General features: G+C 39.1%; 1 protein-coding gene across 1 annotated transcript; it reads left to right on the top strand.

Moving 5' to 3' along the window:
* The first annotated feature begins 1,111 nt into the window (after nucleotides 1-1,111).
* Nucleotides 1,112-12,539, top strand: LOC131344544 (uncharacterized). The gene is made up of 6 exons (XM_058376915.1): nucleotides 1,112-1,408; nucleotides 1,523-1,605; nucleotides 2,017-2,556; nucleotides 3,355-3,511; nucleotides 6,387-6,676; nucleotides 11,389-12,539. The coding sequence occupies exons 3-6, from the start codon at nucleotides 2,071-2,073 to the stop codon at nucleotides 11,527-11,529; spliced, it is 1,074 nt and encodes a 357-aa protein (XP_058232898.1). The 5' UTR covers nucleotides 1,112-1,408; nucleotides 1,523-1,605; nucleotides 2,017-2,070; the 3' UTR covers nucleotides 11,530-12,539.
* The last annotated feature ends 4,820 nt before the right edge of the window (nucleotides 12,540-17,359 follow it).

Raw genomic sequence — 17,359 nt, forward strand, 5'->3', positions numbered from 1 at the left:
CCTCTATAAAAATGATGTAGGTGCCAACAATCATAAAGTTTAACGTGCTGCATTATCGTGTTATACTGAATTTAAAGGGGCGGTTCGTCATTTCGAGCCCTCTGCTGACTGCAAGCTGAATTGCAAGGAAAATTATGACAAGTATTTCTCCATCTTTCCGAAGGATCACAAATAACCACACATGTTGAAGCTTGTGAGAGTTGTTTTTTTTTTTCCAGAAAAACGACTGAGCACGGTTAACTCCACACGTCTCCAAAGCAAAACAAAAGAAAAACAGAAATGTCTGTCGTATATTATTGACTACATTTGATTGTACACCAAATCTGCTCGCTTCTTAGACATGGGTCACGTACAATTTAAGTTAAGGAAGGAGGAAAACTTATTGCGGCAGCTGCTTTTATAGGAAAGTGATAAAAAGATGGTTGTGACGTGAACTTGGTGGTTGTGAAGCGGAGTTCTTTATAATAGCATAGTCTGGTGTGTTTCAAATCACAGCAGTTTGCTAATTATCTAATTTATATATATGTATATATATATATATATATATATATATATATATATATATATATATATATATGTATATATATATAAAGAACACGTTAGTTTTCAATTTTCTTGCTAATTAACAACTAATTTATTAATCAGTTTATTACACATCTTATAACGTTCGCTGTCATAGAAGTCTCTGTAAATGAGCTGCTATTGAAGAAATAATAAAAATATCAGAACGAGAGAATTAATATTATCAATAACCTGCGATACGTGTTACAGCTAGAAACGCTGTCAGAGCTGGCGTTATGGAAAATCAGAGACGTTTTTTCTCTAACGATCACAAATGGAAATCTGACAAGAATCTAATTAGGGTTGCAATCACAGCTAAGCCCCGAAGAATCTGCGTAGAATTATAATGTCATTGCGGACTTATGTCAGGTCACACTGGCTGTAGTGAAATAAACAAGTCAGCAGAAGTCATAGTTGCAGACACGGTTGATCTATAAAAGGGTTGTCATGACACATTTCCATTCCTCTGTGTTATATCCTCACCCGTTCTCAAACAGAGCAGTGCACTTCTTGTTTTTGCTGGCAGACAACAGGAAGTGTGCAAAACCACAGTCTTTTGCATTCATGTCGAGCAAGCGGGCAGCTAGTTTCAACTTGCATTCGAGCTGTCAAGTATGAGCAAACTGAGACTCCGCGCTTATAAATCAGCACGCTCTTTTCTGAAAGCCTCGTGTGAAGCTTTAGGTGAACCTGAACGAATTAATTAGCACTCTAACACGCTTGGGAATCTCTGACGGAAACAAGAAACTCAGGTTTACTGGAGTTTTGAAACGTTATTGACCAAGTTAATAGGGGTGGGTTGGGGTGAAGAAAGGAACAGGAAGAAAGTCAGAAAAAAGCAGCTCGAGTACGAAACTCAGATCTTGGCAGCGCGTCAGTGCTCCACTATCGAATTAGATTCTTTTTCTGTAGGAAAACTCAGCAGGTGTGAATTTAATATGAAGCATCTATTTTCATTTAGCGGCATGAGACGACGCCAATGAGGGCAGTCTACAAGAGACGGACTAAAGGATTTCATTTCAACATTTCAGGGTCTGGAAGACGGTAAGAGGCCCTCGTGAGGATTTCATTTGTTTTAACCTTAAGTTTAGTCAGTTAAATAAACTTATCATGATTGTACCTTGTATTAATGCTAATGAAAAATGAATAAGTGTATAACTATCTGGATTTTGCCTTTTCATACTCTCTTTTTTGTAATGTGTAAGAGTTACGACAGGCTTGTGCAACGGTCATGTTTTTTTTTTCCTTGCTGCTGTCAGCTTAACATATTCGAGTAGGATCTAGAGCAGTGCTTCATGAAGTAAACAAGTAACTAGAACTTGCTTTTTGGGGCAACTTGGCAACGAACTGCAAAATATTTAGGCTTGTGAATAGCAAACAAAATCCCATCCTTGTATTATAATTAGTCTGTCAAGTATTTCAAAATCATAACTCCCTAAACTCTCATAACTAAAGCTTAAGGTTCCCATATCCGCTGGATGACTGAAGGACATACTTGTGGATTCTGACATGGACTGTGCGGAGGTCAAAGTTCATTTCCCAGCGGTCGAGCAGCTGGAGCCACTGGTCATCCTCGAGGAAGGGGACGAGTTGGACGATTTCACACATATCTCTACAAGCGGGAAAGGCATTCTGAGAGTCAAGAAAGAAGACATGGAAGACAGAAGTAAGGAGAGCGTGAAAGGAAGCACAGAATCTAGAAATGATGTGGAAGAAGGTGAAAGCATGCACATAACCACCACTCAGGAGGAAGAGGAAAGCCAGCAAAAGGAAGGCTTGGAATACAAAACTACAAAGATTGAGGGAGCGACGGAAACCAGGGAGAACGCCGAAGAGAAAACTGGATCAGTGATGGAGAAGGCGGGAGGAGAGACGGAAGGATCTAAGACAGATGCAGCACCTAAGGCTGTGTCACTATCTGATACCCAGCCTTTGACTCTGATCCCCAAACTACGAACCAGAGACCAACTCAGCCCTGAAGATGCTCAGCAAAAGGTAAGGTTCTACAAAACACGGCTAACTGCAGTGCTCTGAATTATGTTTAGTTGGAAATTTCTAGAGCCAGCTCCCGGATGCTTAAGCAACTACTCTTACAAAGAAAACAACTAGCGTTTAATCCTTCCCTAAACCTGACCCCAACTCTTAGTACTAAGTTTTGTGAGGTGCTTTGTTCAAGTTTGGAGTGGGGCTTATTTCAGGGCCTGAAAAATATAGACCGAAGCTTGAGATGAAGATGACTGTCAGTTTGACCACGTGAATTTTGCAAGATTTTTTTTACAGGTCAGGCAACAGAAACAGAACAAGCTTTAAGGTGACAACAATCATGTCTAAGTCTTCAATTGATTATATGGCACATCACTCAGTTATATGACACTCACTATATAGGATTATGTCTACTCTTGCTTCCAATTACAATGCTACAATGCTTGAACCAAAGGCTAACATATCACATAACATAGTGACATAATTTGATGATTTTGTTCATAATTATAAGCAAAACCGTGATTAAGAACCACAGAAAAGTATGCTACGCAGTGTGCTAGAGTACACATTATAATAATTAAGCTCTAATTCTATTTTTCAGGTTGACGCTTCTGTAAAATGTCTTAGGTAGCTTTTCCTTGCCACCATCACCTCTGGCTCGCTCATTAGGAATAAATTCCAATTTAAAATCCATATCCTAAATTGATATATTTCCGTAAACCTGCTATGTTAAAAGCGCCACACAGATAAAATGATATTGAATTAAAATGGACTTGAATGTAAAATTGACCCCCTGCGACCGTTCCTCAGGTCCACAGGTTATCCCCAGATTCTCCTGACGCTCTCTACGAGCTGCTCTGCGCCCTGCAGGAGGGCCGTCGACTCAACGACCAGCGCTGCTCCTTCACACTGCAGCCACGCCGGAGGTGTCACTCAGAGCCTGGGACCCCACGTCACAGCCAGAAAGGTGAGGGAAACTAAGAGCTAGCGTTCTCAAGATTCCAGTTAATAAGTCATAAAGCATATTATCAGGACTTAATGCTACTAAGGTCTTTATAGAGTCATTTGGTAAAAAGCTGCACCGCTAATCATGTGATATTTTTACACATTAGTGTTATTATAATACTATAGAATAGTGATTATTGTGTTACTACAACATTCCTTAAAATCTACTATACAGCTCTGGAAAAAAAAATAAGAGACCACTGCCCAATCTCCAGATTTCATTTTTCAGTGTAATTATTATAGTTTACACACTACAAAGTTCGATCTACTAAACTAGTGCTATATTTTTCTAGCTAATACTATATATCTATAATTGTACATTGGTTATTTAATAACCAATGAAAGATTGGTCTTCTAATAGTCTGTTAGTATTTACTATAATTTTACTCAAACGTGCTCATTAGTTGTACTTTAATATATTTCCAAGTTAAAATGTTACTATTCTTATATATTCTTTGTTGTTACTATAACATTCTGCTTTGTTAGTATTTACTGTAGCATCATCCTACACTCACTATATAACGTTAAAGTTCACTACAGTATTATGAGGACTACATAAACTAACATTTTACTACAAAGTTACTGTTTATTAAACCTATTATATTTTCAACTATAGTGCAAATATTCATTATATGTAGCTGTACATTGAACTATTTAAAGTATGTAGAGGGTATGTTTAGTTTAAACTTTTAGATTCTTATTTTTTCTTTGTTGTTACTATAACATTCTGCTTTGTTAGTATAACGTTAAAGTTTACTACAATATTATGACGACTTCATTAACTGACAATTTACTACAAAATTACTGTTGTTTAAACATATTATATCTTCAACTATAGTGCAAATATTCATTATACTGTTACTCTAACATACTCTGTAACTGTACATTAAACTATTTAAAGTATTTAAAAGGTATATTTACTTTAAACTTTTAAATTCTTATTGTTTCTTTGTTGTTACTGTATCATTCTGCTTTGTTAGCATTTACTGCAGCATCATCCTACGCTCACTATACAACGTTAAAGTTCACTACAATATTATGACGACTACATAAACTGACATTTTACTACAAAGTTACTGTTTACTAAACCTATTATATTTTCAACTATAGTGCAAATATTCATTATTTGGTTACTCTAACATACTCTGTGGTTGTATAAACTATTTAAAGCATTTAGAGGGTACATTTACATTACACTTTTAGAGACTCATTTTTTCTTTGTTGTTACTATAACATTCCGTTTTGTTAGCATTTCCTGGTAATTCTATTTGCTTTTAGAATTTCCACTATAACATGATTAGACTTACTATCCTGTGCTAATCTTTGCTAGAATATCACGACAATTTATTAAGTGTAGGTTTTACTACAAACTTACTGTCTACTAGCTGCACAGTTTTCTACTAAACTGCTAATATTTATTATAGTGTTACTCTAGCTTACGATATAGTGCTAAAATTTTACTATAACTTATTTTATATACAGAAGTACAAAAATGGTGCTAGGGAACTAAGAATATATTAGATATTACCTAATAGGATATTATTCATGATGTGATATTGAACATGGTATGATGATATGATATTGCGGTATGATGATATGATATTGCGGTATGATGATATTGCATGTGGTATTATATTAACGTAGATTGTAATTATATATTGAAATTGATTGTGGATAGTGTACATAATGACAGTAATAATGTCAGTCTTCATTTGGTCAGCTCTGCTCTGTACTGAAAGGGGAGGAGTTATAGTTTGATGGCCGCTGGTACGAAAGACCTCCTGTGGTGTTCTGTGGTTGTGAATTAATGTGTACTTTTACTATGGGTTTCACATTCTCTAGAACTTTACTGTTATTCACAGTGTTTCTGTTTATTATATACCTACTGCATTTTTATAGCAGTCTTTTCTATACTAAAGTGCTACTGCTTTTTAAAATGTTGTTTTTAAAATGTTTCTGACCTTACTTTAGAACTGTACACATTTCTTCTTTCTTTCTTTCTTTCTTTCTTTCTTTCTTTCTTTCTTTCTTTCTTTCTTTCTTTCTTTCTTTCTTTCAGACACTTTTTATAAGCTACATATAACTGCACACATTCTTTCTTTCTTTCTTTCTTTCTTTCTTTCTTTCTTTCTTTCTTTCTTTCCCTCTAAAATGTTACTGTATTATATAGTGATATCAATTGGACTTACTTTTCTGGCTATACTTTCTGTTTAATTTCTCATTCACATTTCTTTCTTTCTTTCTTTCTTTCTTTCTTTCTTTCTTCTTTCTCTCTAAAATGTTACTGTATTATATAATGATATCAACTTGATTTTCTGACTATACTTTCTGTTTAATTTCTCATTCACATTTCTTTCTTTCTTTCTTTCTTTTACTGTATTATTCTATATAGTACTGTCAGTTGTTTATTTTGTCATTCAGACTGTAGAACAGAGTATTTTACATTAATTTGTCCAAATGTTAAATTTTGGCAAATAATTTTAAGTTGTCAAAAATTAAATTAATTTATTATCTTGACAACTTGTAAGTTGAAACTAAGGTTATCTTTAAGTTTACTCATGTTTTTAAGGTAGAAGGGGAACTTTTTTTCTGTTCTGTAAAAAATGTCTGCCAGTGTAAGCTTCTCATGGCTAGCATTTCTTCTTTATATAATCAATCTTTAAATTCTCGGTGTTTCTCTCTTTCAGACACAGTCTGTTTTTAGTGTTGACGCAACTTATTAAAAAGGAACTTTTCCTCTTCCATCATTTCCTGTAAAGTGGACATTTACTCTATCTTACCACAGCGTGGACTTTTTACAAACTTTTCCTCTTACTCTCATCCTCTTTTCCAAACAGTGGTTTTCTCATCCATGACCTCGCTACAGAAGGAGGAGTTCTTCGAGCTGGTGGCCACCTCACAGGCTCGGCGACTGGACGACCAGCGTGCTGACTTTCAGAAACATTCCCCCGAAACCCCCGTGTGTTCCCCTCAGGAGACTCGCCGTCCCTCCAGCGCTCCTGAAACCTACTCCTCACAGCCCAGACCCAAATCCAGAAGAAGCAGCTGGAAGGTCATCGAGTTCGGCCAGACCGCTCCCAAACCAGCGCAGAAAGAAGAGCTCTACAACATGATCGTAACTTCACAAGTATGTCTTGTACTAGTTCTTCCTTCCTTTCTTTCTTTCTTTCTTTCTTTCTTTTTTATTTATTTTTTCATTCATCTTTTTTCTTTTTTCAAAATAATTTATTAGTACAACTATGCAGTATCTCACAAAAGTGAGTACACCCCTCACATTTTTGTAAATATTTTATTATATCTTTTCATGTGACAACCCTACAATGTAAAGTAGTGAGTGTCCAGCCTGTATAACAGTGTAAATTTGCTGTCCCCTCAAAATAACTCAACACACAGCCATTACTGTGTAAACCATTGGCAACAAAAATGAGTACATCCCTAAGTGGAAATGTCCAAATTGGGCCCAAAGTGTCAATATTTTGTGTGGCCACCAGCGCTGCCTTAACCCTCTTGGGCATGGAGTTCACCAGAGCTTCACAGGTTGCCACTGGAGTCCTCTTCCACTCCTCCATGATGACATCATAGAGCTGGTGGATGTTAGAGACCTTGCGCTCCCCCACCTTAGGGTTTAGGTCTGGAGACATGCTTGGCCAGTCCATCACCTTTACCCTCAGCAAGGTAGTGGTCATCTTGGAGGTGTGTTTGGGGTCGTTATCATGTTGGAATACTGCCCTGCGGCCCAGTCTCCGAAGGGAGGGGATCATGCTCTGCTTCAGTATGTCACAGTACATGTTGGCATTCATGGTTCCCTCAATGAACTGTAGCTCCCCAGTGCCGGCAGCACTCATGCAGGCCCGGACCATGACACTCCCACCACCATGCTTGACTGTAGGCAAGACACACTTGACCAATTTGATGCAGTGTGCAGCGTATGGTCTGAGCACTGACCGGCTGACCCCTCACCCCTTCAACCTCTGCAGCAATGCTGGCAGCACTCATACGTCTATTTCCCAAAGACAACCTCCGGATATGACGCTGAGCACGTGCACTCAACTTCTTTGGTTGACCATGGCGAGGCCTGTTCTGAGTGGAACCTGTCCTGTAAAACCACTGTATGGTCTTGCCCACCGTGCTGCAGCTCAGTTTCAGGGTCTGGGCAATCTTCTTATAGCCTAGGCCATCTTTATGTAGAGCAACAATTCTTTTTTTCAGATCCTCAGAGAGTTCTTTGCCATGAGGTGCCATGTTGAACTTCCAGTGACCAGTATAAGAGGATGTGAGAGTGATAACACCAAATTTAACACACCTGCTCCCCATTCACACCTGAGACCTTGTAGCACTAACGAGTCACATGACACCGGGGAGGGTAAATGGCTAATTGGACCCAATTTGGACATTTCCACTTAGGGGTGTAGTCAAGATTCAAGAAGATTCAAGATTCAAGAAGCTTTTATTGTCATTTCAACCACATATAGCTGGCGCAGTACATAGTGAAATGAAACAACGTTTCTCCAGGACCTGGTGCTACATAAACATACAACAACAAGTTCAATACAAAACAACAAACAACACCACAGAGCTAGGACAGAAGTTTGTCTTAGCCACGTAAAGTGCACAGTGTGCAGCTAGGTGCAAACAGAGCATAGACAAGACAGTGCAAAAAAGACAATAAATACAATAAAGACAACACAAAAGAACACAGGACACTTAGCGCTGAAAAGAAATAAAAGAACGTGTACTGGAATGTAAGTGAAATAAAATAGATAAAGTGAAATGATGTAAAAAAAAGTATTGTGCAAAAATATTGTGCAAAAATACACAGCAGCGGTTGAGGTAGTGCAAATAGAATAAACATAAATATAACTATAGCAGCGGATGACAGGTAGAGGTAGTGCAGTAAGTAATGAACAGTATAAATTATGTGTGTGTGTGTGTGTGCGTCCACACAGTCAAGAGAGAGAGTGTGTGTATCTGTGTGTGAGAGAGACAGAGAGTTAGTATACAGTTCAGTCCTGAGTGAGAGTGTGTGTGTGTGTGAGAGAGAGTGTAGAACAGTTCAGTCCTGAGTGAGAGTGTGTGTGTGTGAGAGAGTGTAGAACAGTTCAGTCCTGAGTGAGAGTGTGTGTGAGAGTGTAGAACAGTTCAGTCCTGAGTGAGAGTGTGTGTGTGAGAGAGTGTAGAACAGTTCAGTCCTGAGTGAGAGTGTGTGTGTGAGAGAGTGTAGAACAGTTCAGTCCTGAGTGAGAGTGTGTGTGAGAGTGTAGAACAGTTCAGTCCTGAGTGAGAGTGTGTGTGTGAGAGTGTAGAACAGTTCAGTCCTGAGTGAGAGTGTGTGTGTGAGAGTGTAGAACAGTTCAGTCCTGAGTGAGAGTGTGTGTGTGTGTGAGAGAGTGTAGAACAGTTCAGTCCTGAGTGAGAGTGTGTGTGTGTGTGAGAGAGTGTAGAACAGTTCAGTCCTGAGTGAGAGTGTGTGTGTGAGAGTGTAGAACAGTTCAGTCCTGAGTGAGAGTGTGTGTGTGAGAGTGTAGAACAGTTCAGTCCTGAGTGAGAGTGTGTGTGTGAGAGAGTGTAGAACAGTTCAGTCCTGAGTGAGAGAGTGTGTGTGTGTGAGAGAGTGTAGAACAGTTCAGTCCTGAGTGAGAGTGTGTGTGTGTGTGAGAGAGTGTAGAACAGTTCAGTCCTGAGTGAGAGTGTGTGTGTGTGTGAGAGAGTGTAGAACAGTTCAGTCCTGAGTGAGAGTGTGTGTGTGAGAGTGTAGAACAGTTCAGTCCCGGGTGTTGAGGAGCCTAATGGCTTGAGGAAAGAAACTGTTACACAGTCTGGTTGTGAGGCCCGAATGCTCCGGTACCTCTTTCCAGATGGCAAGAGGGTGAAGAGTGTGTGTGAGGGGTGTGTGGGGTGTGTAAGAGTGTGTGTGAGGGGTGTGTGGGGTCAGCCACAATGCTGTTGGCTTTGCGGATGCAGCGTGCGGTGTAAATGTTTGTGATAGAGGGGAGAGAGACTCCGATGATCTTCTCAGCTGTTCCCACTATCCGCTGAAGGGTCTTGTGATCTGAGACGTTGCAGTTCCCAAACCAGGCAGTGATGCAGCTGCTCAGGACGCTCTCGATGGTCCCTCTGTAGAACTCAGTCAGGATGGGGGAAGGGAGATGGGCTTTACTCAGCCTCCTCAGGAAGTAGAGGCGCTGCTGGGCTTTCTTGGTGATGGAGCTGGTGTTGAGTGACCAGGTGAAGTTCTCCGCCAGATGGACACCAAGGAATTTGATGCTCTTGACAATCTCCACAGAGGATCCATCGATGGACAGCGGAGAATGGTCACACTGTGCTCTCCTGAAGTCAACAACCATCTCTTTGGTCTTGTCGATGTTCAGGGAGAGGTTGTTGGCTCTGCACCAGGCTGTTAGATGTTGCACCTCCTCTCTGTATGCTGACTCGTCGTTCTTGCTGATGAGACCCACCACGGTCGTGTCATCAGCGAACTTGACGATGTGGTTGGAGCTGTGCATTGCTGCACAGTCGTGAGTCAGCAGAGTGAACAGCAATGGACTGAGCACACAGCCCTGAGGTGCTCCAGTGTTCAGTGTGGTGGTGCTGGAGATACTGCTCCTGATCCGGACTGACTGAGGTCTCCCAGTCAGGAAATCCAGGATCCAGTTGCAGAGAGAGGTGTTCAGGCCCAGGAGACTCAGCTTCTTAATCAGCTGCTGAGGGATGATTGTGTTGAATGCTGAACTGAAATCTATGAACAGCATTCGAACGTAGGAGTCTTTGCAGTCCAGGTGTGTGAGGGCCAGATGCAGGGTTGGGGTGATGGCGTCTTCCGTGGAAGGGTTAGGACGATACGCAAACTGCAAGGGGTCCAGCAAGGGTGGTAGCTGTGACTTGATGTGCCTCATGACGAGCCTCTCGAAGCATTTCATCACGATTGGTGTGAGTGCAACGGGACGGTAGTCATTGAGGCAGGAAACCGTGGACTTCTTTGGCACAGGGACGATGGTCGTTGTCTTGAGGCACGTAGGGATGATGGAGCTGCTCAGCGAGATGTTGAAGATGTCAGTGAAGACATCTGCTAGCTGCTCTGCACACTCCCTGAGAACTCTGCCAGGAATGTTGTCTGGTCCAGCAATGTTGTCTGGTCACTTTTGTTGCCAACGGTTTAGACATCAATGTCTGTGTGTTGAGTTATTTTGAGGGGACAGCAAATTTACACACTTATACAGGCTGGACACTCACTACTGTACACTGTAGCAGAGTGTCATTTCTTCAGGGTTGTCACATGAAAAGATATAATAAAATATTTACCAAAAATGTGAGGGGTGTACTCACTTTTGTGAGATACTGTACATGTTCTTTCTTTCTTTCTTTCTTTCTTTCTTTCTTTCTTTCTTTCTTTCTTTCTTTCTCTCTCTCTCTCTCTCTCTCTCTCTCTTCTTTCTGTCTTTTAAAATATTTTATTAGTCATAAACAATTTTACATATTTCTTTCTTTCTTTCTTTCTTTCTTTCTTTCTTTCTTTCTTTCTTTCTTTCTTTCTTTCTTTCTTTCTTTCAGACCCTTTTATAGGCCATGTATAACTGTACACGTTCTTTCTTTCTCTCTCTCTCTTTCTCTGTCTATCTCTTTTTTCTTTCTACATTTCAAAATATTTTATTAGTCATGTTCAACTATACATGTTCTTTCTTTCTTTCTTTCTTTCTTTCTTTCTTTCTTTCTTTCTTCTTTTCTTTTAGAATCTTAACAGAGCTCTAAACAAGTATGACTAACAGACAGCAGAAGCTTTGACAGTTTGTATGTACAGTGAACTTCACCTCACACAACTCTCCCCTTTCACCCCGTTTCCAGTCACAGGGCAGATTAGAGGAGCAGCGAAGCAAAGCCCCAGGCCCTATGGATGATGAAGATTTCTTCTCCCTGCTGTTGAAGGTCCAGGGAGGCCGAATGGACGAGCAGAGAACAGAGCTTCCTGTAGCACTTCGGCATTAAAAGACACGCCGGCTAACACTGATGAGTATTGATAAAAAGAACAAAAGGCTGTTATTTTGGTTAGGCCTGAAATATGACTTTTAGTCACTTTTTGATTGAATTTTGTCTAAAATTATGTAATTTATGATCATCTGAGCCTCAAGTATGTTTTTTTTTTTTTTGGAGGTCCTGCTTTCTTTTTTTAGTTACATAACTTGAGTGTTAATCATAGTTTTTTGTGTTTTTTTTAATAAGAAAAGCTAGGTTCAACAATGGAGCTGAGATAAATGTTGCACGTGGTTGCAGCAGCCGTTTATTATTCGCTGATGGTTTTCAGTGTTGCTCTTGTCTTCTGTGAGGTGTTACAGAGAGAGAGAATAAAGGAACTGAGAATGCAGGCTTGTAGAAATGTGTCTGGTATAAAGCAGTTAAAGACCAAGAGCTGAGAAACAGAAGAAAGAAGGAAAGACACAGTGAGTGAATAGGGTCAGTAGAACGAAAGAAAAAAAAAAGATCAGTAATAATCGATATTTAACAGACGATATTCTTACAGGTATTGAAAATGTTTTAAAAAGATTATTTGTGTAAATCGGTCTGCGTATAGAATTTTTAGAACATTATTTCAATGGAATTAAAAATTAAATGGAATTTATTTCCATATAGAGATGCTTTTAATAGAAAAATAAAAAAAAATTAAAAATAAATAAATAAAAATCCAAGAAAGCACACTGTTACACAATGATTTTATGGCATTATCGCTATCAAGTCCAACATAAACCCCAAAATAATCCACATTTCACAATATATACTAACAGGAATAAATATATATAAATATATGAAATGATTCTGGGGATTCTTCATCTGGGTCGCTCTGATCGCAGTTTTACTATATGTTTCATTCGTGTAGTTTAAGAGATAAATGTTATAGATATTATAGTTTAAGAGATAAATGTTATAGATATTATAGCTCGAATTCTTTAAAAAGCTAACCATAAAGCTCAGCTTCAAGTCGAACCACTTCCTCATCACCAGAGATAAACCCGATCTTTGTCACTGCTAATAATAAATCTAATAGTTAGACTGATACTAGCTAAGACTGTAGTACGAGCGTTATTCTGGTTAAAGCGTGTGCAATCAGCATAAATGACGCTTCAGCCAGCACTTTTCTAAAGTGTGATAGCAGTTTTAGTTCTGTTCAAGAGCCACAAGGCTAACCGTGGTGCAAGCTGTATGTCTGAATCTTTACAGAATCTCTTTGTGTATTTGTTCAGTGTCTTGAACAGTCTTATCTATAAAAATGAACCCAAAGGATGCTACAGCAGCTGCATCGTAGCCCTATCTCGAAGCTGAACCAGCACGAACAACCACAGCGCCTCCATGTTGTTTTTTTTTGTTAGCCAGCGATGATATATTTTCTTTCTCCAAAAGAGCAAAACTGCTGTATAGCCAATAACGTAGATTAAACGACTGATCGAAAGCAAATATTTGGATATACAGTATAAGTCATTAAAAGGACAGAAGTTCTACTCTGTTTACTCTGTCGATTTAACGTCACTTGCTGAACTCGCGAGCTTCCGAACAGGAAAGGAAATTCTTGAGTTACGCGTGAGTTACGACTTTTAGCTGAAAGCAATAGCAACTTCATAGATGATCGACTCTAACGATCACGAAAGGTTGAACTTTTGGCGTAGCCATCGTTTGTATTTTGGCATGAACTTTCAAACACAAGAGTTCTGTCTGAAAGCTAACCTTTTTCGCATTTGTAAAAAATAAATTACAAAAAATAAAAAATAAAAACATAATGAGAAGAGGCAACTTTGAGAATCTACCGATATGTGGCGTTGTTTTTTCTCCAATAAAATGTTCTATATCATTTTCATTCATGTAACAATGTTTTGTTTTAAAAAACTATTTTTTATTTTTCTATTTTCATTTAATAATGTGAAAGTGCTGTGAGTTAACCTAGAGAGTAGACTACATGCACATCACAGGAAGTCTTGCACTACTTCACAGTGTTGCCAAGTGTTATAAACTAAAGTGATTCGCTTTATACAGTATATGAAATATAAATGAATAAGTCTGTGCTGTGTTTGTTCTTTGAAAATACAGGATACTTGACCTGCTATTGTATTTGATGGAGAAAAAAAGCTAAAAGCGATGGCTGTTTTATGTTTTGTGCACATAAAAGATTGTTGCAATTTTGCAATGGAATTAAAATGAACGAGTTAGTAAGTTTTTCTTGTTTCTTGGTGGTTATTATTCAAGGTTTGTAAGAAGTGACGAGATGTTCGGATCATTTTAACGACTCGGATCGCTGACTCTCGTTCAACGGAATGAACTAATCTTTTTTCGAGACATTTCGGTCATTTCAGCAGAATATAATTACAATCTGGGTCAGTGGCACCGATCAGGCATAACATTATGAGCAGTGAGAGGTGAAATGATTAACACTGAGTATCTCCTCATCATGGCACCTGTTAGTGGGTGGGATATATTAGGCAGCAAGTGAACATTTTGTCCTCAAAGTTGATGTTAGAAGCAGGAAAAATGGACAAGTGTAAGGATTTGAGCGAGTTTGATGAAGAGCCAAATTGTGATGGCTAGACCACTGGATCAGAGCATCTCCAAAACTGCAGCTCTTGTGGGGTGTTCCCGGTCTGCAGTGGTCAGTATATATGAAAAATGGTCCAAGGAAGGAACAGTGGTGAACCGGTGACAGGGTCATGGGCGGTCAAGGCTCAATGATGCACGTGGTTGAAGTGAGTGAAGGCTGGACCGTGTGATCCGATCCAACAGACGAGCTACTGTTGCTCAAACTGCTGAAGAAGTTAATGCTGGTTCTGATAGAAAGGGGTCAGAATACACAGTACAGGACAGGTCAGGGCTGTTTTGGCAGCAAAAGGGGGACCAACACAATATTAGGCAAGCGGTCGCCTGATAATGTTACGCCTGATCGGTGTATAAGCGATGAACAGTACATATAGAGATTTGAGTTGCTTTTGTTTAAGTAATAAAGTGTGGGGAAAAAATCTAAAAAAAAAGTTCTTTAACAGTGGGAAAAACAGTTCTGATTTTGGATAAACTTTTCAGTTTAGTTTGAATTCGATTTTTTCTATTTTTCTTAAATATTGTTTATGGGGAGAACTGGATTAAGTGTTAGGGCCACAACCACTAATTGCCCTATTACCTATTACTTGTATCAGCCCACCCTTATATAATTGGTTAAACCGGCCCTGATTACAAAGTTACATATTAATAACCAATTACCTCAACGCATCTAATTACGCTGATCACATTCAGAATAAGACAAAACTATAAATCAAGGCCAAATTGTAGGAAACAGAAATGATAAATTCACTGCTTAGCTTTAAGTCTGTTAGTTTACCTCACCTCCTGCCCGAGGTGCGAGATGCATAGCCTAACCCTATGAGACTGTCAGGTGATGAACGAAAGACTCGGGAGATGAACTAATCATATTTCCCATTACAGAACCAATAGCATGTTGCGCATGCGCGGTCAATACAAAATGAACGAATCGCTCTCTAAAACGAGTCATATTAAGGATTCGGTTCAAGATGAACGAATCGTTTATAAACGACACATCACTATTATTACATCATTAACATAACAGTTAAAAGGTGGAATGATGTATTTGTGACTGTTATAGGAAAATATTTTCACACTGTACAGTCCTACATTTCAATCCTTCTTCCTTTTAGCATATTAGCATTGATTGGATAAACACAGCAGGTAAATAATGATTTACACGTCACTGAGGGAAAAAAAAAGGACAGGCATGTTGTTGTGTACTCAGGAGGTATTGTTTTCTTTCTCAGCTTTCTAATAATTTTTTGGTCTTTTTTCGTTTTGTCATGTAGTTCAGGGGTCCCCAACCACCTGGCCTCGGACCAGTACCGGGCTGTGGATCGTTGGTACTGGGCCGCAAAGAAACAATAAACTTATAATTTTATATATATAACTTAAAATGATATGTATTTTATTTTAAAAAATTGTGACTTCCGCCTGCACCTCACTTCCACATTTGATGCAGTCGCGGTTCCACAAGCTAACCCATGCCAAAATGACCCAAAAACAAATGTCACTAGAGCGTTCCCTCATCAGTCAAGTTCCCTAACCCCCCCACCTACCACCTACCACCGCCCTCTGACCACCACCAACCCACCGCCCGGGCAGTGGAAAAATTGTCCAGTATCAAACCAGTTTATGGTACAAAAAAGGTTGGGGAACCCTGGTGTAGTTGATCAGGCGTCGCGGATATCCAACTTCTGCTAATTTTCCAGTGTCACTTATGTCAAAATTGCAACGTTCAGCATTTTTCCACTTGGTGCTACTGACCCATATTGGGATGTGGTAACTTAGTGGTTAAGGCGTTAGACTACTTCTCAGAACATTGTGAGTTCAAATTCCAGGTCCACAAAACTGCTTCTACTGGGCCCTACAGCAAGGCCCTTAACCCCTAATTGCTCAGTTAAAAATGTAAAGGTGTAAAATGCAAGAAATATCGTGCTAAATTATAGCTCTGTCTTGGTTTTCACACGATACGAGGCACGCACTTTCCAGTTTCTAAATGAGTGTCTGTTGCTAAGCAACTAACTCTACATGTTTGTGTGTGGTGTTAAAGCCAGGTTTCTTCACCCCGGGGTTAAAAGCAGGGTTGAGAGTGTCTTCTAACAACCCAGAAAATGGCAACTGATCAAGACATCACTCATAATTAAGCTTATTAAATCTACTTATTTAGCTTAGCAACCTGGCTATTTTACAGCTAAACATTTCATACAAAGTCAAACTGAAGACCCAAACTATCAAATAACACCAAACACACACTAGATGGCAACAAAATCTAAGAGTGGGAAAGCATCAGTAAGACAGTTACTGCTAATAAAACTAATAAAATCCTCAACAGAGAAATGAGTAATAAAAAAAAGAAGCCAGAGAGGAAATATATTGCAAGAGAAAATAATTAAATATTCATTTATTTATTTATTTAGAATAGTTATATAATGATTACAAGGTGTGATTTTGAATCATGAACATTAAGCATGTGCACTGGCCGCTTTTTATTTGGATGTAATTAAAGAATAATTTTTCAGATATTAAATAGATAGACATGAATTGGGCTGATGTGACTTCCAGAAATTTGTGGAGGAGGTAATTAAATTATATTTATTTCTTATTCGTTATTATTTTATTTGGAAAATAAATGAAGAAAAAAAGAAAGAAAGAAAACACAAACAAACAAATAAATAAATAAATAACTTAGTGGTTAGCACTGTTGCCTCACAGCAAGAATGTCCTGGGTTCGAATCCCGGGTTCGAACAAGGGCCTTTCTGTGTGGAGTTTGCATGTTCTCCCCGTGCCTCCGTGGGTTTACTAGGGTACTCCGGTTTCCGCCCACAGTCCAAAAACATGTACATTCTAAATTGCCCGTGGGTGTGTCTATATGTGTGGCCCTGCGATGGACTGGTGACCCTTTCCAGGGTGTACCCCTACCTTTCGCGCAATGTGTGCTGGGATAGATCACAGATCCCCGTGACCCTAATTAGGAATAAAGCTGGTATAGTAAATGGATGGATGGATGGATAAATGTTTAAAGAAGGTGAATACTTATGCAGCACTTTGTCTAATAAAGCACAAAGGACATGATGAAGGTTACTGAACATTACTTCACTTCTAAACTGCCTCTCTCTCTCTTCTGTTTATCTTCAATCTGGTCCTTAATTTTCCGTCTCATGTTGTTAGATTATGTCTCACTCGGCTGTAATTGAGGCCTAACCAGAGCGCCTTGTTTAATTTGGACCGTGATGAGATCCCAGGCTTTTATCCAACTTT

This window comes from Hemibagrus wyckioides, linkage group LG23 (genome assembly GCF_019097595.1).
Source record: "Hemibagrus wyckioides isolate EC202008001 linkage group LG23, SWU_Hwy_1.0, whole genome shotgun sequence".
Classification (NCBI taxonomy): Eukaryota; Metazoa; Chordata; class Actinopteri; order Siluriformes; family Bagridae; genus Hemibagrus; species Hemibagrus wyckioides.

Bases quoted from the DNA above. Each gene is read 5' to 3' on its own strand.
- LOC131344544 (XM_058376915.1), top strand. From the start codon at position 2,071: ATGGACTGTGCGGAGGTCAAAGTTCATTTCCCAGCGGTCGAGCAGCTG. The intron at 2,557-3,354 runs GTAAGGTTCTAC...ACCGTTCCTCAG, and splicing joins CTGAAGATGCTCAGCAAAAG to GTCCACAGGTTATCCCCAGA. The intron at 6,677-11,388 runs GTATGTCTTGTA...CCCCGTTTCCAG, and splicing joins ACATGATCGTAACTTCACAA to TCACAGGGCAGATTAGAGGA.